This window comes from Octodon degus, unplaced genomic scaffold (assembly GCF_000260255.1).
Source record: "Octodon degus isolate 3935 unplaced genomic scaffold, OctDeg1.0 scaffold00003, whole genome shotgun sequence".
NCBI lineage: Eukaryota > Metazoa > Chordata > Mammalia > Rodentia > Octodontidae > Octodon > Octodon degus.
In genome coordinates this window covers 28,230,243-28,255,838 of record NW_004524579.1, presented here as the reverse complement: position 1 = coordinate 28,255,838, position 25,596 = coordinate 28,230,243, and the positions used below count along the sequence as shown (strand labels likewise).

The 25,596-nt window shown below is 35.2% G+C and overlaps 1 protein-coding gene across 1 annotated transcript in view; it reads right to left on the bottom strand.

Annotated features, from left to right (window-relative positions):
* Positions 1 to 1,807: 1,807 nt before the first annotated feature.
* The window catches only part of Smad4 (SMAD family member 4), a 69,511-nt gene continuing 45,722 nt past the window's right edge, over positions 1,808 to 25,596 (bottom strand). The window contains exons 9-12 of the mRNA XM_004623662.2: positions 20,610 to 20,793; positions 19,326 to 19,494; positions 8,496 to 8,634; positions 1,808 to 7,042 (exon numbers count right to left, since the gene is read on the bottom strand). Of these exons, the coding sequence (XP_004623719.1) occupies positions 6,831 to 7,042; positions 8,496 to 8,634; positions 19,326 to 19,494; positions 20,610 to 20,793 (704 nt within the window). The 3' untranslated portion in view covers positions 1,808 to 6,830. The remainder of the gene's footprint in view (positions 7,043 to 8,495; positions 8,635 to 19,325; positions 19,495 to 20,609; positions 20,794 to 25,596) is intronic.

The following is a 25,596-nucleotide window of genomic DNA, read 5'->3' as shown; positions in this document are numbered from 1 at the left end:
CACCCTAAAAGTGGGACCAGAACTAAAAAATTACTCTTTCAGGACATAAATGGCTAAAGGGAAAAAGCATAGCAATCTATCAGTAAAGTTACGGGGATTAGAAAGGTTTAGAGATTTGGAAACATCTCAACTTTGAGATTGCTGTATGTGGAAGCTGTGATAATGTGGGAAACAGAATAAAGCACACAAAAAATTCAAAGACCAAGAGTATAAAAATGAAAATACACACAACTTTCCTTTCTGTTGAATAGCACCATAATATTTTTTTTCTCAGAAATTCAATGATTAAACGACAGTCTACTACCCTCTTTTAAGTTCTAGCCTACAATATCATAAACTTTGTTAATAGACAAATCTCTAAAAACTCAGGCCAGCAAGATCATGAAGAAAATGCTGATGTGGTCAATGCTATTCATAAGCCACTGCCACCGAATCACTTACCTGATAACACACCCCTCTCTGTGATGCCCATTTCCTTTAAGGAAGCAGCTGGGAGCCTTTCTGAATCCTTAAGTGGAGGATATCTCCAACTTGTGCCTCTCCTTTAAATATCCTGGTTCTCTTAATCTCCCAGTACCCACATCTTCTCCAGTCACTATCATTCCACCCCCTCCTTTAGAGAAAAATGAGAAAACAGGGACTGTTATTTCAAGGTCGTATTTGGGATGCTGTATTTCCCATTTCAATGGCCACAGAGCAATGAAGGAAAATGATGACCTCAAGTTTGAGAATTCCTTAAATGATGAGGAACTCTTTCCAGACAGATTCGAGATACTCACAAGTTCAGAAAAAGAATGAGCACATAATTATTTAGTTGGCCTTCTCTTTTAATCAAAAACATACTTTGTTACAGAATTCTCAAGAAAGGTTCAACTATTTTTTTAGCCACAGACTTCAACCAAGAAAATGTATACAGAAAGCCACAAAGGAACTACCTGGAGCTTCAGCTGCCCAGTTTTTCCAAAAGCAGAAGCCAAGAGGGGCTCTTCTCTGAGCTTCGGCATAGCTGCATTCCTCGGACCTCAGGGAAGGAGACAGAGTTGGGAAACAAAACCAAATCTGTCCCTAGCTCCCCATTCTTCCAAACTGGGCTCTGGAGCCCGACAGGTTTTCATCATCTACAAGCATTCATACATTTCCAACAAGTCACATATCCAATGCATTGAATCGAACCACATATTTGAAGTTTGCCAACTCCACATTTAGCCTTTTAACCAATCCAAGCCCATGAGTCCTTCTACCAATGACAAGCAGCCTTAGCGACAGCAGCTGGTTTCATCCCTTCCTCTCCAGCTACCACAGAGCTGGCCTCTACCAGGACTCCTCAAACCCCCTCATCATCAACCCACACTGAAGGAAGGCTTTCCAGGTCCTTGAAAAAAGCCAGCTTCGTTAACGTACTCATCCAAGGGTAGACTGGAGAGAACTGTAAGAGGAATGATCCAGATAAAAGTCATCTAACTAAATTGGACCTAAAAAGAGTCAAAAGTGAATTATCATTCACTGATACTTTTTGAGCCATTTAAACCCTTTTACTTGATGCAGTACAGAAGAATTTTCGTTTTAAGGTTTAGAAGGGTTAAGAAACCAAAGACCCAAATTAATAGCCTCTAATATCACTAGGCATTAGCAACAGGTTTTTAATCCATTTTAGTTGAAAAAAATTACCAACACACAGCACTTAGGAAGATGGTACCACACCTATACCCACTTGAAAAACAGAAGGTCATGACTCAGAAAAAGCCTTTATAAATTCTGATGACAAAAATAAAATTAAGGCCTTTTCCTCGTGTACTGTTTGTTTTTGTTTGTGAAGTACTTATTGTATCCCCTAAGGTGGTGCTAAGCCTTTGGTTAAGTCTTAAGGACATATTATGTAACTTCTTGTCCACAGAACAATAATAAAATATCAAGCCGTCTCATTTGAATAACATGGAAATAAGTAAAAAGCCCCTTTAAACAGTGGAGCAAAGGTAAGGAAGAATACGAAAACTGCTGCAAGGCAGGCAAGGTCACTTAGAATTCAGAGCTGGAACAAATAATCTAGTCCAACTCTCATTTTACTGATGAGGCAACTGATGCCCACAGAGGGCAAATGACTTGCTCAAGGTCACACATCAGATTACTGGCAAAGCAAACTAGTGTGCCACTGTCCAGCCTAACACAGAGCCATTTAAGAACATTAGCTCTAGACATACTAAGAAAGCATTCTAAATAAACTGTGAAAAATATCCACCTCAACAGAGAGAAATGATTGTCTTCACTGAAGTTTTCTCTTCAGTTTCTCCTACATTAAAAAAAGAAAAAGAAGCTTCATTCATTCAAGTCTGATGTTAAATCCCTGAAAGTATCAGCCATTACTTTATCAACTCCTTGGGGCAGGATATCAGACCCTCAATTTTCACAAAGGCACCTATAGGTCAAAAGTATATAGAGAGAAGGCCAGAAGAGAGGACAGTGAAAAAAATCAAAATGGAACAAAACAAAAATGGCCCTCTTATTTTCCAAGATTTGTAGGTGTGTATTGTTTGCTAGTGTCCTCGAGTACTGCCTCTGGCTGTTGATGCTAATTTAGCAACCCTGTAACCCCAGTTTTTCTATGAGCACCAGTTAAGTGGAAGCAATGAAACCTTCTAAAACATAACTCTAAAGGTGAAAATGATCATGACTCATTTCTCTCCATAAAATCACCTAAAACTCATAAGAATCAGCATTTAAAGCAATTAAACCAGTATCAAATGCTTGTGCAGTGAAGTCCTTCTCTACACTTGACAGGAAAGCATCATGGGTACTGAATGTTCTATTTTCAGTTGTCTCGGTTTCTTTGCTCAAGCAGTTAGAAATAATGAATCAGAAAGGGAAGAACAAAATACTAAAGGGAGGCACACTAATAAGCACATAGGAAGTGGTAGTTGTTGGAAATAAAAACCAGAACATGAAAGGAAGGTTAAAAACACTAAAAATTCAGAACTTTAATAGTCTGGAACCATTTAGTAATGGCAAAATAGTTTTTCTTAAAGCCACTTAAGTCCACAGAGACAATAAAGCAAAAAGAAATGTTTTATCCAGTATATTTTCTGGATACATATAATTCCATTAAAAAAGGCTTAAAAAAACAAACTAATGTTTTTCTGCTTAGTAAGGCAAGTCTGTAGAAAATTTCATTCCACAGTGATACCAGATAAACCACCTTGGAGCACTGGGGAGAAGGATGGGCCAAGAATGCTGCTATGGATAAAGCCACTAGCTTCTTACCCTCTTCTTGGTAAAACAGAAAAAATAACCTAGTTATCAAAAGGAAGAAAATAGAAAGACTTGCACAAGGTTCTCATACCTATTCTCTATCTTGCCAAGAAGGATTTAAGGGATTGTTTATAGATTACTAGCAGCAACAAGATGGGTTCTGCCTTTAGGGGGGAAAAAGTATTTCTTTAAACCAAGTGTTACCTGCCCCACGGACAAGAGTTGTTAATTAACTTTACAGGTAATTGCTCTCATATACTTATTTGCCTCTGTAACCTTAATTCACAAGTTTACTAATCTGCTATCAATAAATTAATAAAACGATAACAAAGACAGCAACTATCAAACAGCTCTTCCTTACTCAGAATAAAAGTGCCCCTTCTAAAATGTTTTCAAAAAGCGTTGGAATTAATCTGATTTTTCATAAAACAGCTAGTGACTATTTGACTATTAACCAGTTATCAAGAGACCTGGGGCACAAGTATTTCCCTTCTAGATACTTCAGGAGCATTATGGGAAAATACAAAATTTCTTTTTCCAAACAGCCAGTCAAAAAGATAGTTGTAACACACCTTCCTACAATTAACCAAAAAAAGTTGAAACAAGGTATTTACTATCTGGAAGACAAAATATTTTACTTAGCCCTCAAAACTTCTCTTACAAACCACAGAGTTTTCCATAAAAATCAATTTTTCACTCTTAATACAACATAGCTAAGAGTGTGCCATTACTTGGATGTTACAGTAACTGGTCCTTTAGCCAAACCATCCAATCTGCAAACCTGTAATGTTTGTGGAAGGAATGGGTGACATATTTAATGGTAAAGGGAATAGAAACAAGCCATGTTTCTGGAAAAGCAAGATGACATGGCAGTGATTTATTATCATTACCACTGTATACTAGTGGTACTAAATTGTGGAAAACAAAATAGATCTTGCAAAAGAATTTCTTCCCTGACAAATGAAGGCAATACCATTGAGGACTCCCTTTGATAATGCAAAGAAAGGCACAAGACAAAATCGCAATGGGTCTCACACTGAAAGTACCTGCTTCATCTTTCATTCAGCTTTTACTGCAATTCAACATTCTGAGTCTTTGAGATATGAATTATTGGAAGAAAACCACTCTAAACTATACCCACATAATAATCAGATTCTACAAACTACCAAAGCTATTTTTTTCCTAAAATGGACATAATATTTTAAACTAGTAAGATTCTTATTCTTATTCATCAAAGATGACCACCTTTAAAAAATGGAAATATAGTTTAACAACTAAGCTGTTAGGAATAATTGATAACATACTAGATGCTTTCTCAAAATCATGTGACAATCTAGGTAAAAATATAAGCAATTCATAACTAAAAGTACTTTCATATTTTATGGCTCTTAATACAAAAAAGCCAAGAGAGGTGGCTTGGCTCCTGACATACTTATTAGCAAATATTTTCAACAAGATGACTAAACCTGAAAAATCTTCTCTAAAGTAGAAAAAGAGGCAACGGATCACACCATTGCACAGCTAAGGTTCTAATCAAGTAATTCGGGTTAAAAACTCTTATTTTAAAATTCCCTCCTCTCCTACTCCTCCTGCAGAGTCAAGTAAACCTAAAGACAAAATTTCTAGAGAAGGTATCTTTTCGAAATTCTGCCTGTAAAACTTTAAAAACCACCAAACGTACTTAGATAAAAATTGGACTTCCTTCTAAGTATTTGTGAATACTTAACAACAGAAAGAAGTTGGTAGAGAGGCTATTTTTTAAAAAAACAAGATGTGTAACTTGGATTGAGGTCTGTAAATCACAGCAGTAAGCACTCAGTGGTTTCTAGGACATCTTCTTAAGACCGTCTAAGCAAGGTCATAGACTTATTTCAATTGGTTTGAGGACCAGTATGTGAAAGTGTTCTAGAGTTCAAATACGTAACACATCTCAAAGGATCTTAGGAAGCTTTAGAAAGCCCTCAAGTAAAAAGTAAGAACATCTGAAATGCCTTATTTCATTTCATTCATCTAGCCTGCAAAGAATCTATTTGTCTTATAAACAATCAGGCTTATTTTTGCTACGTTAGAAGAAAAATTTAAAAAATTAAGCAACTCTGTAAGTGATACGCATGTCCACGAAAAAGTCCTGGTAGAATATGAGGGGAAAACCAAAGCTGCCCAATACAACTGGCTACTGCCTGTCATTTAGTAGAAGGTGTCTTGCCACTGAAATTGGACTCAAAAGTGCAAAAGAAAAATTTTTAAAAATCAAACCTAGAATTCAACTGTGTATGTTGAGATTCAGTTTTATTTATGCTACTAACTAGGTAAAAAGCATACATATTGTGTCTGTGGTACAGTCAATACATCTGCAACTTTTCTACTTAAAATTTCTATACAAAGTCACCGCAGATTGATATGATCATTGATGGCAAAGGGCTTAGAATAACCAAAAGGTATAAAAAAGTTTGCAGTCTTGCCCCAAGATACAAAAACTGAATTTTAAACATGGCATAACATACATGATTTAAACAGTATATGAAAAAAAAGTCACACATCAAATCAAGTACAAAAATATCCAAACTACCTATTATGAACTGCAATGTTTCCATTATTCTGCACAGTATTTAACATAGAATTTAGCAGTTTCCAAAATACTTATTATTTAAGCATTGCCACCTTTGCAGAACAATGAGACATTAGGTAGAGTGACACTGCTTTTAGTGTTTTTTAAAAATACAAAACCTTTCCCTATGAATTAATGAAGGAAAAGAAATTCCTCTTCTAGGTTTCTTAGTAACCAACGATGTGCCCAGAAATACAGAAGAAAACATCTACTGTTTAACAGGGCAGAAGTATACTTACTGATAAATATTCATTTGATAGGTATAACAAATGTAGTTTTAAATGATATTTGTCTGGTAATTTTAAGGAATTTTCAATATACACACAGATTAGTGTTTTGCCTTGGCAAAATTAAAACTGAGGTTGCAACACAATGTGAATTGAAATCATCTTCACTAGTTTAACTTGCAAAAAATATTTTGGATAAAAGGTTATAATACATTACTATATTTTTTTAAACACAGAGTAAAGTTGCTCTTAATAATATTAACTCACCCACATGGCACAATATCTTGGAATAAAGTATATTTGACAATAACAATTTGCACACAGAATAAAATAGGTGAATTAACTTCGAGAACTTCTCTGCTTTTAAAATCAGCAATATTGAATTTATTCTGTAGAATAACATACACACTGATGTTCTGCATAAAAAAGGCTCTAAGACATTTTAAAGGGTTAAATTTCCCAGCACTGGAATGACTCCTTCATACATAACTGGTGAAGATTTAATAAGAATGTGTTCTTCCTGATCTTCAAGCTCTGAGCCATGCCTGAAAAGTTCTAAATAGAAAAAAAAAAAAAAAAATGATTTTAATCCAGTTTCTGTCTGCTAGGAGCAAGGCAGCAAACACATTTCTCAACCCTTTATGAAAAGATAAAGCAGAACAAAAATGAAACAGGTCTTCCAATTATAAACAGGACTGTATTTTATAGTCCACCATCCTGACAATGGTAAGGGGCCCCCACAGAGAGAGGCCTCAGTCTAAAGGTTGTGGATCTGCAATAGGCATGGTGTGAAGTACTTCATCTAGAAGCTGGAGGGCCCGGTGTAAGTGAATCTCAATCCAGCAAGGTGTTTCTTTGATACTCTGTCTTGGGTAATCAGGTCCCCAGCCTTTCACAAAGCTCATCCTGAGTATGCATAAGCGACGAAGATCATCTACGCCAATGCCGGCAGCCGCTGACAGACCTACCGGAAAAATTCGGAAGACATCAGAGGGAGAAGATGATCTCTTTGCATCCTCCCTATATTGTTTTCTTTATGTTCCTCAGCATATAACTTCTCTGTCAAAGTGCCAAGAAATAACTGTAGACCTAAACTTTACCAATAAGAACTGAACATTTTTGGTTACAGCAGTTTACATTCCTGTGTCTTCTAGGTACCACCAATTATTAATTACCACAATCCACTACCACCCTATCTATTTTTCTCTTTGGAGGTAGAGATGTGGGGATAAGAAATAATTTGTTTTTAAGAAGTAACACACATCCATAGGTTGGTTCTAATTAGCCCTACTATATAAAAGCCTACTTCAGAGTAAGAAATGACAATGAGACAGCTAAGATGTCTGGCTAAAACCTCTTAGATGACCCAGACGATGTCTTCCTCTCAATTTCACAGCATAACAAAGATAATACACAGCAGGGGAAGTAGATGAGCATTAAAAAACTAGTACTACTTCTGAATTCTTTTGAAAAATTGTTTATAGCATCAAAACTAGCAAATTAATGGTTCAGATACCCAAATTTAAAAAAAAAAAAAAACTCTGAGTATGTCTTATCTATGATAAATTGTAAACTCCTGAACTTAAAGCACAACAGAGAATCTGCATCTAATTTTCCAATCAAAACATACAGTCATAGTTAATCTGCATTAATCAATATTACCGTAAAACTAATGGGAGGAATTTGCATGTACTGTACAGAAACCTGCAGGGCCACTGCAGTTTTCTTAGCCAGTGTGATTTGCTTACCACACTGAAGAAGTTAAGAACAGGGGTTGAATGAATCACTAGTTATGCCTTCAGACGTGGAAGATGGGTGCCACGTGTTTCCATCAAAAAGTCTATAGTCAGGAGTTTAACTCTGCAGTAAAAAATTCCCCATCAGTGTGAAACCTGGCACATAGTTCAATATTACCCTAAAATTAAAAAAAAGTCTACAAGTTATCAAAATACCACCCTCACTTAGTTTTCTCTCCAAGTTTAGCATTCTACTTAAAAAAGAAGAAGAAGAAAAAAAAAAAAAAAAAAAAAACAGCAACAAAAAACTGGAGAGGCATCCAATTCTAAAACTGAAGCATGCTTCCTTAACAGAATCATGCCAAGTACTTCACTGCTTACAACCCACCCTGGCTGGTGAGGCAGGACTTATAACAAAAAAGGGGAGATGGAACAACATAACATAATAATGGCCCCTTTTATCACATACTTCTTTTTGATACAAAAAAATACAAACAGGTCCTATTTTACTTAGGCAAAGGGCAACTATTATAGAAGAAACTTTTTTACAAATTCAAAAATGTTATCATTCCCAGTAAGATTTTTAATTTCTATCATTGCTTAAAAGACTTAATCCACCGAGTGAATCAAGATAAAATGTCACTATTAAACCTTAAGAAAAATAATCAAAAGCATACTTACTAATAGCTGGAGCTATTCCACCTACTGATCCAGGACCAGGGATGTTTCCTGCCACAGCTGCTGCTTGGGCAGCTGCTGCAGCTTGTGCAGTGGCTGCCTGCTGCTGCATCTGTCGATGACACTGCCGCAAGTCAAAGACCTTTTAAAACAAAGTGCACATTAAATTAAATGTTTAAATGTTACGTATCCATTAGGAAACACTACATACATTAAAAATCAACGTGCAATTGACTGAAAACTCATAACTTCATTTTTATCTCTCAGCTGAAGAGAATTTATTAACAATTTCAAATTTCTATATAAACTATAATTGGTATAAAACATATTAGGAAAGGTGGCCTGGAGCTCCCCTGAGGTACATTTCATTATCAGGATGACTGGCTGCAACAGGCCTCTCTATCTATGTGTGGGCCAGTTGTCACTGTCCTTGTGAAAAACTACCCATGTGTGGCAAAGGAAGAGTTAATAAATCACACCAGGGGGCTGGTGAGAGGGCTCAGTGATCTAAAACACCTACTTAGAACAAGCTTAGCAAATCACAGGGACCACGGTTCAATCCCCCAGCACCACATGCCAGCCAGCCCTGCCCCTTGGTGGGCTGAGCTGGCCACACACACACACACATAAATAAATGAATAAATAAAAATAAAAATAAAAAAAAAGAAATCACACCATACTTTCATAACCAAACTACCGAGTTTTCTTTAGACTGGAGTTAACGACTTTGGCCACATGACCAACATCTTTCTTTACCATTCTTTCATTCCTGCTATTTCAAAGAATGTAATAAACCGCATTGTCATTATAGAAGAAAATATCTACATTTTTTAGCGATGTGTACTTAAGTACCTAGTTATAGATTAACAAGATTATCAATGTTTGCTTGTCTTCAAACACTCCAGAAAAAAGGAATGATCAAGCAAATATAAAATCTTAACTATTTCATCTAAGTGAAAGTTATATGGGATTTCACTAAAGTTTCTGACTACTTTTTTGAACATTTGATGGGTTAAGTTTCTTAAAACTCTCTGGGGTCTTAATTTTCTTATGTACAAAATGAGAGTGCTAAGTAACTTAGCATACTATACAGCAAGCTGTCAGTAAGTGTTACTTATTTTGGTTTTGGCCTCCTGTAGTCATTTTTCTTTCAAGATGAGTTTGTCAGTAATTTCAGTGTTCTTTATTAAGCAAACTAAGCACTGGAATAGTAAGGAAGGGGTTAATATCATTTCTCCTTCCATCTTGCTGAAAGTACTAGAACGTTTTTTCAATAAGCAACAAATAATGGAGGGCTAGGATATAGCTCAATGAAGGTAACAGTGCCCGCCTGGCACTGTTCAATTTCTGGTATCAAAAAACCTCACCAAATAATAATTACACCATAGTTTTTTTCTAAGAAAAAACAATCTTTCTATCTTTGTAAAAGCACCAAAATATTACACAAAAAAGAGCAGTCACCTGAAAAAGCTGTAGGAAAAAGAAGACAGAGTAGAAGCATCACTGCTTAGTCAGAAGGCTGAGATCTTAAGAAGGTATTACATAACAGCACAAAGCAGGGGCACTTGAGAAGCTAAACAACTCTGTAAGTACTTTTTCTTTAAAAAAGGCAATGATTAACTTTGCTAGTTTAAGGTTTACAGCAAAACTGAGCAGAAAGTATACAGAAGCCCTTCCCTCACATAAATCTCTCCCAACTATCAACACCTCCACACTGCTGTGGTATATTTGTCATAATCAATAAAGCTGCACCGACACATCATTATCACCCAAAGTAAAAAATTTATGTTAAGGGTTACTCTTTAGTACTGGCCACTCTATATGTTTGTACAAACTTATAACGATATGTATCCAACACACATTATTTCACATAGAATAGTTTTTTGTGTTGAAAATCCTGTACTCTACCTATTCTTTGCTCCCTCCTCTCTGAACTCTAACACTCAGCTTCTGTCTCTAGACATTTCTAAAGTACACAGCTGGGATCATATGGTATGTGGCCTTTTCAGATCAGTGTCTTTAATAATATACATTGATGTATTTTATTCATGACAGCTTTTTAATACTGAATAAGATCCCATAGTTTGATGTACTACAGTTTGTCCATTTACTTAATGAAGAACAGTTTTGCAGCTTTCAAGTTTGGACATTTATGAATAAAGTTGCTATAAACATCTGTGTGCAGGTTTCTGTGTGGACATAAGTTTTCAATTCATCTGGGTTAATACCAAGGAATTTGACTGATTGTCTGAAGGAGTATGTTTAATTTTGTAAGAAAGGAACAAACTACCAAAATGACTACAATTTCTATTTTCACCAGCAATGAATGAGAGCTCCACATCCTTGTTCACTGTTTGGTATTATCCATATATTCTATTTTGACCATTAGGTGGAGCTGTAATAGTAGCTCTCTTCATCTCTTTTTAATTTGCAATTCCCTAATGACATATGTTGAATGCATTTTCAGATGCTAGCCATATGTATATCTTTTTTCACTGAAGTCTGTTCAAGTATTTTGCCATTTTTAAATCAAGTTGCTTTCGTTTATTAAGTTTTAAATCTGTATATTTAGGCAACCTCTGGGAAATATTTTCTTCCTTATGATTTGTCTTCTCATTCTCTTGACAGTCTTTCACGAAAGTTAATTTCAATCAAATTCAGCCTATTGTTTTTCCTGACTCATGTCTTTGATGCAGTATTTAAAATTTCACCACTCAGGTCATGTACGTTTTCTCCTGCTAGCTGCTAGGAGTTTTGTAAGTGCTGTGTTTTATATTTAGATCTAAATAACCCCTGATTCTGTTTTTAACTATTGTTAAGTATGGTACATATATAATCTCATTATCTGGGAGTAGAATATAAAGTTTATTTATGAATCTTGAAGATTCAAGTATGATTACCATTCTCTCATTATGAATTGCAACAGCCAAATCACTGTCGTATATGGACACAATACAATTATCTTGTAAATACACTGTTTTAGCAAAAATCTATGTAACAGCTGTAACATATATTACAGGTAACCATAAAGATGAAATTTGATGATTTTTCATATGAAAGTATAATAAAAATTATTTATTATGTACTTAAGCAAACATTCAGATTATTTATGTTATTACAACATTCAAGTCAGAAGATTTAAAATTGTTCAAGTAAGCTCAACTACATTGAGACCTGGGTTGCCTCATTTCACACCATAATTTATACATGGTACATGACCGATTTACCCCTTACTCTGGATGGTAAAATTAAGTCTATTATGAAACAGTACCATCTTCCTTTGAGAATCTAAGTTGATCAAACAATTCAAAGTAACCAAAGGCTTTAAATACTGATTTTGGCCTAGATCCAAAATACCTTTCATAGACTCTACTCCTAATCAACAACCTGACTCTGCTTTCATTTATCTGTGTTTCCTATAGCTTTTCATGTAAGTTTATTACAAACTGATTAACACAGGTGGGTGGTCTTACAAAGATGACTGTTAACATCCTCAGGATATCCTCTTTCAATCAGAAGTCAAACTTGAGCATTTTTCTTTCATAAAGCTTAACTGCAAACACTGAACACCAGGAAACAGTAATTTGGAAGGACAAACAGATGGAACTGCTGGTATATAAGCACCTGAACATAAAAATGCTTGTCAAGTTACCTGCTAAAGGAACTATAAAGGAACAGTATGTGAAAATTGAAAATAAATGTAAGTAGGGCTCATACCCTTTAACCTACCCCACTGCCTCTTCTTGAGAGCATCCTGTCTCCTTCCCTTAACTCATATGTAGTTCTGAAACTAACCTAATTCAGTATCATCAGAGAAATGCAAATCACTACAATGAGATTCTTCACATTCACTAAGACAGGTTTTACAAAAAGAAGTGTTGAAAATATAGAGAAGTATGAACTCTCATAAACTGCTAGTTGGAATATAAAATGGAAAACAGTCTAGCAGATTCTCAAAATGTTACAGCATTTACCTTGTGAATGGCAGTTAGATACATAACTGAGAGAAATGAAAACACATGATCATATAAATACTTGCACATGAATGTTTATGGTAGGATCATTCATAACACAGAAGCAGAAACCTGTACCTCCAAACAAAATGTGGACTGTTAAATATTATTCAGCCTTAAAAAGAAATGATGTACTGATATATCCTAAATGGATGAAGCTTAGAACTTACTATGCTTAGTAAAAGAACCAAGTCACAAAAGACTACATTACATGAATTCATTTATAGGAAATGCTCTGAATAGGCAAATACATAGAAAAATAGGTGAGTGGCTATCTAGGACTTTATGGAATGCTGGCTGGGGGTGACAGCTAAAGGGACTGGGGTTTCTTTCTGCAATGATACAATATTTTAAAAAGGAGTGTAGAGATGGTTGCACAATTCTATTGATATACTAAAAAATGAGTTGTATATTTTAAATGGTTAATTTGCATGGCAAGTGAATGAAATATCTCCATCAAGCTTATTTATGAGGGGCTGGGGAGATGGCTCAGTGGAATAAGTGCTTCCCTGGCAAGCACAAGGACCTGAGTTCAATCCCTGGTTCTGCAAAAAAAAAAAAAAAAAAAAACAAGCTTATTTATGAATCTTCAAGGTTCAAATATGGTTATCATTCTCTCATGAATCACAAGAGCCAAGTGATTTCACATAGGGGCCACAATATAATTATCTTGTAAATACATCGTGTAGCATGAATCTATGGCAACACCTGCAATATGTATTACAGGTAACCATAAAGATGAAATTTGATGATTTTTATACGAAAATATAAAATCAAGCTGCTGAAAACCAGAATTCTCAGTTATGAAACACAAAACAAAACAGTACAAAAGGAAAGTGGGGAGATGGGGTGTAAAATAGATCAAGATTTGATATGTACACGTACCAGCTGCCCAAGGTGAATATAATTAGTATGGGCTGCAAATATACACTAATAAAATTTTTTTAAGGGTTTCACATTTGAAAGTAAAAGCAAGGCACCTAAGGTAAAAGTCAAACACTTCATTCAAGCTTACAAAATGCCATTTTATATCACATTTTTATGAAAATGACTATATCATGTAGGGGAAAATCATATCTAAAAACAAAACAACCTTTATTCTAGCTTCTTGACTTGAAAAATGAAATTATGATTCTCCAGATCAGTTTTCTTGATTACAGTAAAAAAGAGAAATGCGTATGTGTATCTATTCTCAGTGTGTGAACAGCATTCCTTGTAGGTGTTCACATTACTTGTGTACAATCCATCCCAGTATAGTATCATCTATGATGAGAACCTATCTGGCAAACTGAACAATAATTTATGTATCTTTTTAGTTACTGCTGCCCCCCAGAAGTTAACAATAATGAAAATGTCAATGGTCAGATTTAAGGTATATTTGTATCTGTCTTTTTAGCTGATTAGATTCTTATCAGTAATATAACTGGTGAAAAGAATTCTTTTTAAATCTACTTTTCATGAAAATATGAGATATTCTTCACTCCAAATAATTTTGTCCCATAACACATTCATCTACTGTCCTAAAAAAGTATGAGATCACTGTAAAATCTACCCATGACAGTGGTTTATCCAATGATGACTTGCTTATTAATACCTTGTGTAGCTTCCCAACAGTCATTTGTACTAAAATGCCATTCAAGAAATTAGTTATTTAAGATTCCACATTATTTAAGGTCAACTGTCTTAAACACCAATCTGTTTCATGCAAGCTATTTGGTACATACAGTATATATGCAACACTACATAGCTTCCTATCCATTTACTTCAAATTACACAAGCAATCCAGAGATTTCCAATCAAAATGTATGACTAGGTATATATAATCTTTCTCTCTATTCCAGACAAATACAATAGAAAAACTTAACGAGGTATCTTTTCCAGGCCAATAATGAAACTCAGCTCAAGTACAAGGGACTGGGACTAGCCAAAATAATCTTGAAAAAAAGAACTCACATTTCCTTATTCCCGAACATACTATGAATCTACGGTAACTGAGAAAGACATTAGGAAAAAAAGACAAATCAAGGTATATTACGTAAGGTACACATTCCCTGTAATGAATACGATCAATGTACATATCTAAATTGTATCAATAAACTTAAAAAATTTTTTAAAAAAGAACAGATATATAAATCAATGAAATGGAACTGACAGTTCAGAAATAAACCTTTACACTTATAGCATAATACTTACAAACTGATTTTTCATGCATGACTTTGAATTAGGCAATGATTCCTGAGATAAGACACCAAAAACTACCAAAAACAGAACAGAAAAAGTGTACTACAAATATTTAAAAATTTCATGCTGTAAATCACATCATTAAAATGAAAGGATTTTTTTCTCCATTTGCACTCTTGCCATCAATAAAGAGAAGAAATAATTCTGGTAGTGATTCTGGTATGCTGATTCTTTAGACCAGAAGAGAGACAAGCCTGCTGATGAGTCTAGGACATCAGTGCCACACTGGATCACAGACTGCTGAATTCCTGAGCACCTGGAGGAGGGAAGATCCATGAGACAGAACAAACAGTCCTTCAGCCACAGCTTTCCAAATCATCTCTCAGTCTCACTACTTTGGCTTCTATTTGCAGTTTTTTCATTAAGAAGGTGAGAATACTGCACAACTTTACTCAGATATAACCATCTCAAAAGCTCTTTGCTGCAGCTGCAGCAATTTAGAATGTCCTCTGCACCTCCATTGGGGAAATATATCTTTTTCTCTCCAATGTGGGGAGAAAATGACAGGAATACAGCAGAAGCTTAGCTTCCTAGCTTTGAAATTAGAACTATGTCACCTGAACAAAAATAACATGCCACTCCCGTGGGCATGTTAACCAGTCACTGATGCTAGAGATAACCTGGGGGATGACAGCACAAGAATCCTAAGCCCACGACAGACATACAATATGACTTAGAAACAGAACTAGTGTTTTTAGTCACCAGTATTTTACAGTTGCTACTGCCTTATAAACCAATAAACCAAGCCAACATTTTGGCCCTAGCCTTCTAAGGTCAATTAAGACTCAGGACATATGAGAACTTGTACTGTAACGTCATGTAACTCGGTAGTGTCCCAATTTTTCCGATCATGGAGATTATGGGGCCAAAGAGGAAAGTGATCAATGATGTAGAGTGTGCCTAAGGAGAGTCACATGGAGAGAAAACATTCTCTCAGGCTTTCACAGTAAGCACTCTGGCCAAGCAATGGCCGTGACTCATCCACATGGCTGACACTGACAAAGGATCTACAATCTGAGGTACAGGATCTCAGGATAAATCCTGAGATTTCACTGACCTTATCAGACCCAAAAGCTACAACCCTTGTTGCATAGGTCCTGCTTTATTTTGGTCTTAACCATCCAGCAGAAAAGTATAAAAACGAAGTATAAGAAGTAAAGCCATGCTGTTATGTTGAGCTGTAGGGGACTCAGGTCAACAATTTCTGACATTGCCAGTCAAGCGGAAGACCCAATACTATTATGGACTACTGGACTCTTTTAGAGTATTTTGCTGAGTTTATACACCTATAGTATTTGAATGATGGAACTTAACAAAAAAAGGGGATACAGGTGAATGTCCATTTTGTATCTGTGTATTCAAAGTGGTTAGGTTAGATACATAGTTACATTTTCTTAATGAATAGAGGGATTTGTTCTAATGGTGTTTGTAAATAGGGTATCAAGTCCACATCTTGTACAGCAATGAACCAGTAGGAAGAATGTATGTAATGTGTTAATTATTGAAACTGTCCTACCAATTTGGTTTGAAACTGTCTCATTGCTATTTGTTTCTCAATAAAATTATGGGAAAAAAATAATAAACCGATAAACCATAACATACTCACTGTCATGGAACAAGACTTTGAAAACCAGGGGAAAGGTGAGCCTATCTTATATGTGGAAAAGATGTGAACCATTAGGGGTGAAATGGTGAACTGTACTGAAGAGCTAGAATGGACCCCAAAGAGTCCCATCTCCTAACATTCACAGTGGAATGGGCTCAGATCAGTACTTCTGACAAAACAAAAGGAAAAATACTGAAAAAGCAATGGGATGATGCTCATGAGATTTAATTATTTAAAAAGAAAAGCGGCTTCTTTCTTGTTTACTGTGTCTCACTCTAAAGTGAAGCCTCTGTTCTAGAGAAAGCCAGTCACTTAGCCAGTGCTAAGCAGCTCTATAAAAAGGTCCACATGGCAAAGAATTAATTTCTCTGCTTTATATCAGAAAATACAAGAGGCTTACCAACAGTCATGTGAATGAAATTGGAAATATATCTTTTGAGCTCTGACATAAACCATGCTACTAAACTTGGAAGATGATGCTCTTCCATTTGGGCCTTGGAATGGCTTCACTCCTGGTTAACACCTTGATTGCAGTCTTGTGAGAGCTCTTGACCAAAAGACACCCAGCTAAGCTCCCCCCATTTGTGACCCAAAGAAACCATGAAATAAGAAAAGTTCATTAAAAGGGCAGAGAAGAAGAAGAAGAAAAAAAGTAACAGTTTAAAACTGGAAAAAAAATTTGCAAACCATGTATCAGATGAGACCAGTACTGAGTACACATAAAGAACTCTTATAACTCAATAATACAAAGAACCTAATTAAAAAACAAAGGATCTAGCCAAACACTCCTCCAAAAGTATACAAACAGCCAATAACACATGAAGAGATGCTCAATATTATGAGATATAATAACATGTTGAGAATACAGACAAACTGAAACTTTCATATGTTCCTGGCAATATGCATGGCCATTTTGAAAAACACTGGCAGTTCTTAAATGTAACTTACATGTACAGTTACTTCATGATAAAACAATTCTATTCCTAGGTATATGTCCAAGAAAATGAAAATACATGTTTTATCAAAAAACCTACATACAAATGTTCATAGTAGTATTATTCAGAGTACTCAAAAAGTGGAAACAACCTATATGTCTATCAGTGGAAGACACAGACTGAAGAAAATGGTACTGGCAATACCAAGTTCAGAAACAGGATAAAGACAACAATTGAACCCTCTGAGGACAGCAATTAGGAACAACTAAGCTTTCTGAAGTCTACAAGTAGGTACCTACACTTGAACCAATTGCTGGCAAATACTTTGATAGCCAATTCAGAAATGCACCAAGGAAAAAATACTTGCCCACAGCAGAGTTAACTAGCAGAGAAATTTTTGCAATGGGATTTAGGCCCTGAGTGTGCCTGGGAAATGAAACTCAAATTCCTAAAGAGATAAAGTCCCACTACTTCAAAATTACAAGATTTTGTCTGAAAAGGAGATCCAAGATCCCAGGCAAAATTGTACAACAGAGAGAGGCAATGATGGGAGAGGAGAGGAGGGGAGGGGAGGGGAAGGGGAAATTCTCTGAAAATAAATGTGCCAACAAGACATAAAATAGGCTATAAAACCTTTGAGAAAGTCAGCGCCACTGAAAAAATATCAAAGCATAATAACCAAAAATAAAAGTATTTATAGAAAAATTTAAAAATAAAAGCAATTCCCACCTCTCAAAAATAATTCTTGGTAAGACTTCCACATACCATTCTAAACTATATTATTCAACAAAAATGCGATCATTCTTAATGTCTTCAGAACCAATTTTTCTACACTGTTAGGAGCTTGTCAATAAATATGACTTATATTTTATTGTTTTATTTTATTTTATCTTTGTATTTTAGGGAAGAGTCTACAGTGTGTTCAGGGTCTCACTACTAGATCAGACTCGTAGTGATCCACCTGTTTACAGCCTCCCAAGAGCTGAGATTACAGGCCTGCATCACCACACCCAGTCTCAATTGTCGTCTCAGCAAGCCCCTGGGGTGGAGATGTCATAGCAGGCCCGGGGATCAAACCGCCGGCCCCTGTGATTTAATCTGCTGAGCTATCTGGCTGGCCCTTACCATTTTATTTTATTCAACTACTCTGTCACACCAAAATATAAAATTTAACAGGCAATTATTGCTAATTTTGCTTGATATAAACAGCATTGTAGTTATATTTTTCAAGTCTTTATGGATCAGATATTCATACTGAAGGATTTTATAGCAAACTAATATGCTAGAATTGGTTTTAAATTATTATAGGAAACAGAAGTATGGGGAGAGACAAATTAAAAATAAAAACCTAATTGCTGAAATTAGATGATGGGTGTTTTTTTCCTATTGTTGGTATGTTTGAAATTTTCATATGAAAAATAAAACAATCTCTTTTAACTGAAGTGCAATTGAAAATAGCATAGTAGGTTTGCCGCTGTAAGGCAATAAAGCAATTTCATTTTTGTAGATACCATTTGGTCATTTATATCTTAAGCAACTTCTCGGAAGCATCATCAGGTGATGCTTAGGAACACATTTCATTCCACTAATATAACAAGGAAGATATTCAGGAAAACTGAAATAATATGAAACTAATGAAAAATAACACAGCTTCCTTAAGGTCTTAATTTGAAAAGTTACTGAAGTTAGAATTCCCTTCTCCAAAATTCTAAACATCAGCTAAGATGAAATTCCCAAATCTGATTTAGCAAACTAATGTCAAATGAGTAAGTTAGAAGATTTCACACTCTGTATTCTCAATGTCTAAATATTAACTCAAAACATTTGACAACCTGATAAAATAATACTAGGGCAAAAAGGCAATCACAAAACTAGGTAACTGATCATATCAGCAAATGCCCTGAGGAAATGTATCTTATTTGCTCAAACACAATTTTTATCATGCATTAACATAAGGCATCTTTCTATTCCTCTCACCATCAGAATTCTTCAACAAACTTTCCTAAGTCTGAACTAGTCAAATAAAATTTCAACTAACCTTTATATACGCACTTGGGTAGATCTTATGAACAGCATCTCCAGGTGCACGTCCAGCTTCTCTGTCTAAGTAGTAACTCTGTACAAAGACTGCATGGTCACTAAGGCACCTGACCCAAACATCACCTTCACCTTTACATTCCAACTGCACACCTTTGCCTATGTGCAACCTTAGGAAGACAAACAGAATTACATTTCATCTTAGGTATTTACAAATAAGTATTAGTTCAACTTACATTACTGATATTGAAAATTCAAAATAAAGACAAAACAATGTAACATCATGCCCCAAAGATAGTCACTGTTACAATTTTGTATTTCCTTCTTTCTTTTCTACTCATATACAATAATGAACACAGTAGAGATTATTGCATGTTGGGAGCACTTAAGATGAGTCTCATTTAACCTTCACTATGCAATCAAGTTAAGTACTATAATTTCAATTATGAGCAAACTAAGCCTTATAAACATGCCAAAATCAATCTTCACCAGCAACATGTGACCACTTAAATTTTAAAATCAGTTATGTAATCATGAGTCGTATTTTAACCAGTCAAAAGCTACATGCAGTTAGTGGCTATTTAATTGAACAATGCAGATGTAAATCATTTCCTTCTCACAGAATATTCTATTAGCAAGCAATGGCATGGAAAATAATTTGCCAAAGTCACACATCAAGTAAAAGAACCAAGACTACATACTTATGCACACACAGATTTTTTTTTTTTTTTTGAGTTTGAGTTTGACAAAATTTATTGGTTATTTTAGTAAAGACATTCATCTCAGTCATTTTTCTCGCACACACATATTCTTAAGCAATTTAATACATTAGCCAAAATGTTTTTCTGTAATGTTATCTTAAACATTTCCATTTTGGTAAACTTATTAATGTTTTAATTATATAAAAATAAAATTTCACCATAGTTTACATAATTTTGCTTCTGGCAATTTTTCAACATCACAACTTTTAAAAACATCTGTGCTCATGTTACATTATTTTCTCAATACATTTGTAGAAATAATTCATTTTCAGAGAAAACAAAACCTAGTTTCCAAATGCATTCCTAAAGGTTTAGCTACTATTCAAAACATAGAAACCTCATTATTTTTTATCATTATATATTAAGCAACCATCTCTACTTAGAATGTTCACAAATTTTGAATTTAAGATGGTCTTTATTCCTTTACTTTTAACAACTCATAATGCATATGGGAAAATATAGTCTCAAATAAAAGACAATGTCACATGCTCAATTTTTAAAGTAACTAATGATATAATCAATACCTTGCTCTTTCAATGGCTTCTGTTCTGTGGACATTGGAGAGTTGCCCCAAGCAAAAGCGATCTCCTCCAGAAGGATCCACGTATCCATCAACAGTTACAATAGGGCAGCTAGAAGGAACCTTAAATGTCTCTCCTACCTGAACATCCATTTCAAAGTAAGCAATGGAACACCAATACTCAGGAGCTATTAAGAAATAAATGAAAGAAACAAAAACAAAAAATAACCACCTATGTAAGAAAGATACAAGATCTTCACCTTCACAAGACAAACTTTTTCCAAAAAGAAAACATGACTGAAAGGGAAAGGTAAACCAAACACACTCAAAAGAATTGGACTAAAATAGCAATGCATTAAAACAGCATGAATTTCTGTTTTCTATTTTCTACCTCAGTACTGAGGACCATTCAATTTGGTTCTTTCATCAGAGGACCACATCAACTAAGAATTTAGAGAACACAAGCAAGCCAGGCACTATGGTAATACCTGTAATCTCAGCACTCTATAATCCAGAAGTCTGATAAAGAAGAATGGAGAGCTTAAATCCAGCCTGGGTATTTTAGCAATTAAAATAATACTTTGCAAAGGGTTGGAATGTAACTTTATATGAAGTCCCTGGGTTCAACCCACAGTACCACCAAAAAAAAAAAAAAAAAAAAACTTTAAAAATGGTTTTATTTGACAGTATATATTTTTCTATGTTTTTTGACTTTGATTTTTTAAAAGCACACTAACCTCAAGATATATTTCAGGGAAGTGCTTGCAAAAAAAAAAAAAATCAATCTGTGGTAATTTTTATAGATGCCTAATTGAAAGAAAATACATAAGTTAGCCATTACAGTCCTAAATCAAGGTTAATTATATTCTACAAAGTATTTATACATTGGAATTCTCTATTGCCTCATGGGTGAAAGGACATGTCGTGTGTCTCAAGGGATATTTTCAGTAAACTCAATTTTAACTTTGAGAGTATGTTCAGTATATTCATTTGAACAAAGTGATTTAGAATTTTAGATGACTGGTAAAAAACGAGGTGGTACTTAGTTGGGATAGCAAATACAGCCAATTAACTTTTAAGATTTGAACACAGAGCCCACATGTATGAAAACTGTTTTTCTTTTTTTAGTTTACCTAACGTATCTGTAGAGCATCTAGGTGTCAACTAGACACTGCATGCACAGAAGTAAATAAAGCAGGGCTGGGGATATAGCTCAGTAGCATAAGTGCCTGCCTGGGCAGTGCAAGGCCCTGAGTTCAATCCCTGGTACTAGAAAAAAAAAAAAAGATAAAGCCCTTACTCAAGGAGTTGACAGACAAGTGGCAGCCAAATGAGCAAACAGGGGACCACCCACTCAGGACTCCCCTCCTGTCCTTTCGGACAGGAGCTTTCTTTCCCTCAATAAATATATTCTGCTCATTTCTGTCCTTTTTTTTTTTTTTTTTTTGGCAGAACTGGGGATTGAACTCAGGTCCTTGCACTTGCCAGGAAAGCACTTATTGTACTGAGCCACCTTATTCTGCTCATAAACTCCATAAAAAAAAAAAAAAAAAAAGCAAACAAATAAGATGTCAGGTAATGATAAATACTGTGAAGAATATTTTTAAAAAGAAAATTAATAGAAAAGATGGTTGGATGGAAGAAGAATAACCTTTCGGAAATATTAAGACATAAAAACCTCGTATATGAAGACTATGGAAGGAAGATTTCAGAGAAAAGCAAAAGCACATAGTAAGGAAGGAGGGAGGGAAAGAAGGAGGGAGGGAGGGAGAATGAGAATATATGAATGAGAATATGAGCTCATCCAGAGACACTAGAAAAAGTGAGATTGGTAGTTTGTAGGTTTACCTGTACCTCAATGTGTTTATTATAAACTAGAATTTCAAACAACATAATTTTCAACCATATAAAAAGATGAATGCTTTTTAAAACTCATTTCAATCTCTTCAAGAAATTTCTAAAATGTATCACAAAACTTAATTTTTATTTTAATTATTCTTTCTTCTTATAAAAGTAAGTCACAGTATTCTGGTGTATGTTCTGTGTCAGGCTAAAGTTCTGAGTTCCCTTTAAAGTGAAGCACAACTCATTTTGGCCACGAGATAAAAAATGCTATAGAACTGTAAATATTTCAGCCCATTTTTATTTTTTTTTATTTAATAAAGATCTTTTATTGTCTCATTAAAATATCAGATTGGCTTTACAATCCAGAAGCTTGTTTCTGCGGCTGGATTAACTCTTGGATCTTACTCATCTGGCTGCTGAACTGTTCCCTTTTCAGAAACATAGATACCATCCAAAAATTTTCTGATATCCTTATTTTTGACTGTTGTGGCTTGCTGAATCAAAGCAGCTGAATTTGAAACAAGCTCAATGTCATTTCCTTCAAGGATTAGTTCATCTTTCTGGGTTTGAGATACTGAGCAAGCAACACCTGCCCTCATACGAATTCGGCGAATGTATTTTTCACCCAAGAAATTCCGAATTTCAACGAGAGACCCATTCTCCTGAATAACGACGTTGATGGGGAAGTGAGCATACACAGACCTCATCTTGTAATGGAAGCCCAGTGTAACCCCCTTGATCATGTTCTGTACATGGCTACAGATCGTGCGGACAGTTGCCAACTCTTTTCTGTTTCCCCACCATTTGTCAACTCGGAGCCTCTTCTTTTTCTTCCCAAGGAGACTGAGTTCCACATTGATGTGGCTGAAGTCCCTCCAGAGGGTTCCTCTGGGGCCCTTCACAATAACTGTGCGTCCTTTCAGAGTGATGTCGACATTTTCTGGAATGTTGACTGTCTGATTGCTAAGAATGGTCTTCATTCTTGCGGGAGATGCGGCAAAGAGCTCAGTCCATTTTTAAAGAGACAAAATATTTTCAAATGGATTTCTTTCCACATAAATCTCCTTTTTATTTTTATTTATTTACTTTTTTGCGGAACCAGAGATTGAACTCAGGCCCTTGCGCTTCCCAGGGAAGCACTTATTCCACTGAGCCATCTCCCCGGCACCATAAATTTCCTTTTTAAAAAAAGGGGATATCTAAGAACCTTCTGTCTTAAAAAAACAAAATATATATTCTGGATTATTAATCCTGAGGGAATAGCTGGAAAAATTGTGTCCCATTTTGTTGGTTGTCTTCTGGCTGTTTCTTTTGCTGTGCAAAAATTTTTAAATTTAATATGACCCAATTTGTTGATTCTCAATATTATTTCCTATACAATCAGGGTTCTGTTCAAAACACTACTTACACCTATGACTAAGAATTTTACACATCTTTTTTTTTTTTTTTTTTTTTTTTTTTGCAGAACTGTGGATTAAGCTCAGGTCCTTGTGCTTCCCAGGCAAGCGCTTATTCTACTGAGCCATCTCCCCAGCCCCTCTAAGCAATGTTAAGCTAAATGTTTTACATTTAGCTTTCTGATTCACTTTGATTTTAGTTTAGGACATGGTGAGAGATATGAGTCTAGATTTAAACTTCTACATGTGGACAGCCACTTTTCCTAGTGTCATTTCTTAAAGAATCTACCTTTCTTACAATGCACATTTTTGGCCCTTCTGTCAAAGATCAGATGGTTGAATGTACTTGGGGTTGTTTCTGTAGCCTCTTTGTTCTACTGATCCTTATGTGCTTTTGTGCCAACATCATGCTATTTTTTTAAATCACTACAGCTTTGCAATATAATTTCAAGTCCAGGATTATGATGCCTCTTACCTTGTTTTTGTTAACCAGGACAGCTTTTGCTATTCTGGGTCTCTTCTGGTTCCATGTGAATTTTAAGTCTGTCTTCTCTAGTTCTGTAAGAATGCTATTGGTATTCTGATTTGGACTACATTAAATCTATGTATCAATTTTGGAAGTATGTCCATGTTGGCTATACTGGTTCGGCTTATCCAAGAACAGGTGATATCTTCCCCTTTTCTGATGTCTTCACTTCCCTTTTTCAGAGTATTGTATTTTTCACTGTACAGGTCTTTCACTTCCTGAGGTTAATTCCTAAGTAATTATTCTTGGTGCTACTGTGAATATTTTTAAAATTTCTTTCTCAGTGGGTTAACAAGACCTCTCTCAGTAAAAGATCCAGTCAAAAAATAAGTGAAATGAAGACACTTCATATAAAAGGTACAAATGGCCAATACATCCATGAAGAAATGCTCAACATCTCTAACCATTAGAGAAGTATAGATTAAAACACTGAGACTCCATCTGATCCCAGAAAGAACGGGCATCATCAAGAAGTCAAACAGTAATAAATGCTGACTAGGCTGCTAGGGAAAAAGAAGCCTTGCTACACTGTTGGTGGGAACAGTATGGATATTTCTCAAATAAGTAAAACTAGAAATCCTATTTGACCCAGTTATTCTCCTGGTATGTACCTTCTGAAAAGAGCTGAAGACATTATATTACGGTAAAACATATATACCCCATATTTATAGCAACACAAATCATAATAACTAAATCTTGGAAGCAGCTTTTATGTCCATCAAGAAATGAATGGATAAGGAACAATGTATTTAGAGACAATGGAGTACTACTCTCCCATAAAGATAGATGAACTTGAATCACCTGTAGGAAAACAGATGCACTGTAAGATCATAATGTTAAGTAAAATCAATCAGACTTAAGTATCACATGGTTTCTTGTATGTGAAACCCAAATTACAAAAAAACAAAAAGATAATAGGAGGTAAGGTGGTAACTCTTTCACAAGTGTGAAGAAGAACAAGAAATGGAGAGGAGAAAAATGGGTATGGGATGGGAGGAGGACGAAAGAAGAATTAAGTTGGGTTATGTACATATATCAACTCCACACAAGGAATGTAAACATTATGTATTACAAACATGTACTAAAAAAAAGATACAGCATATTGTTGAATATAAGAAAATGGAAGAGAGGTGCTACTGTTTCAAAACTACCCACAATGGAACATCTGGAGAAAACTGTAAAAAAGTAGCAGTACTTTAATGCTGTCCACAAACATTTACTCA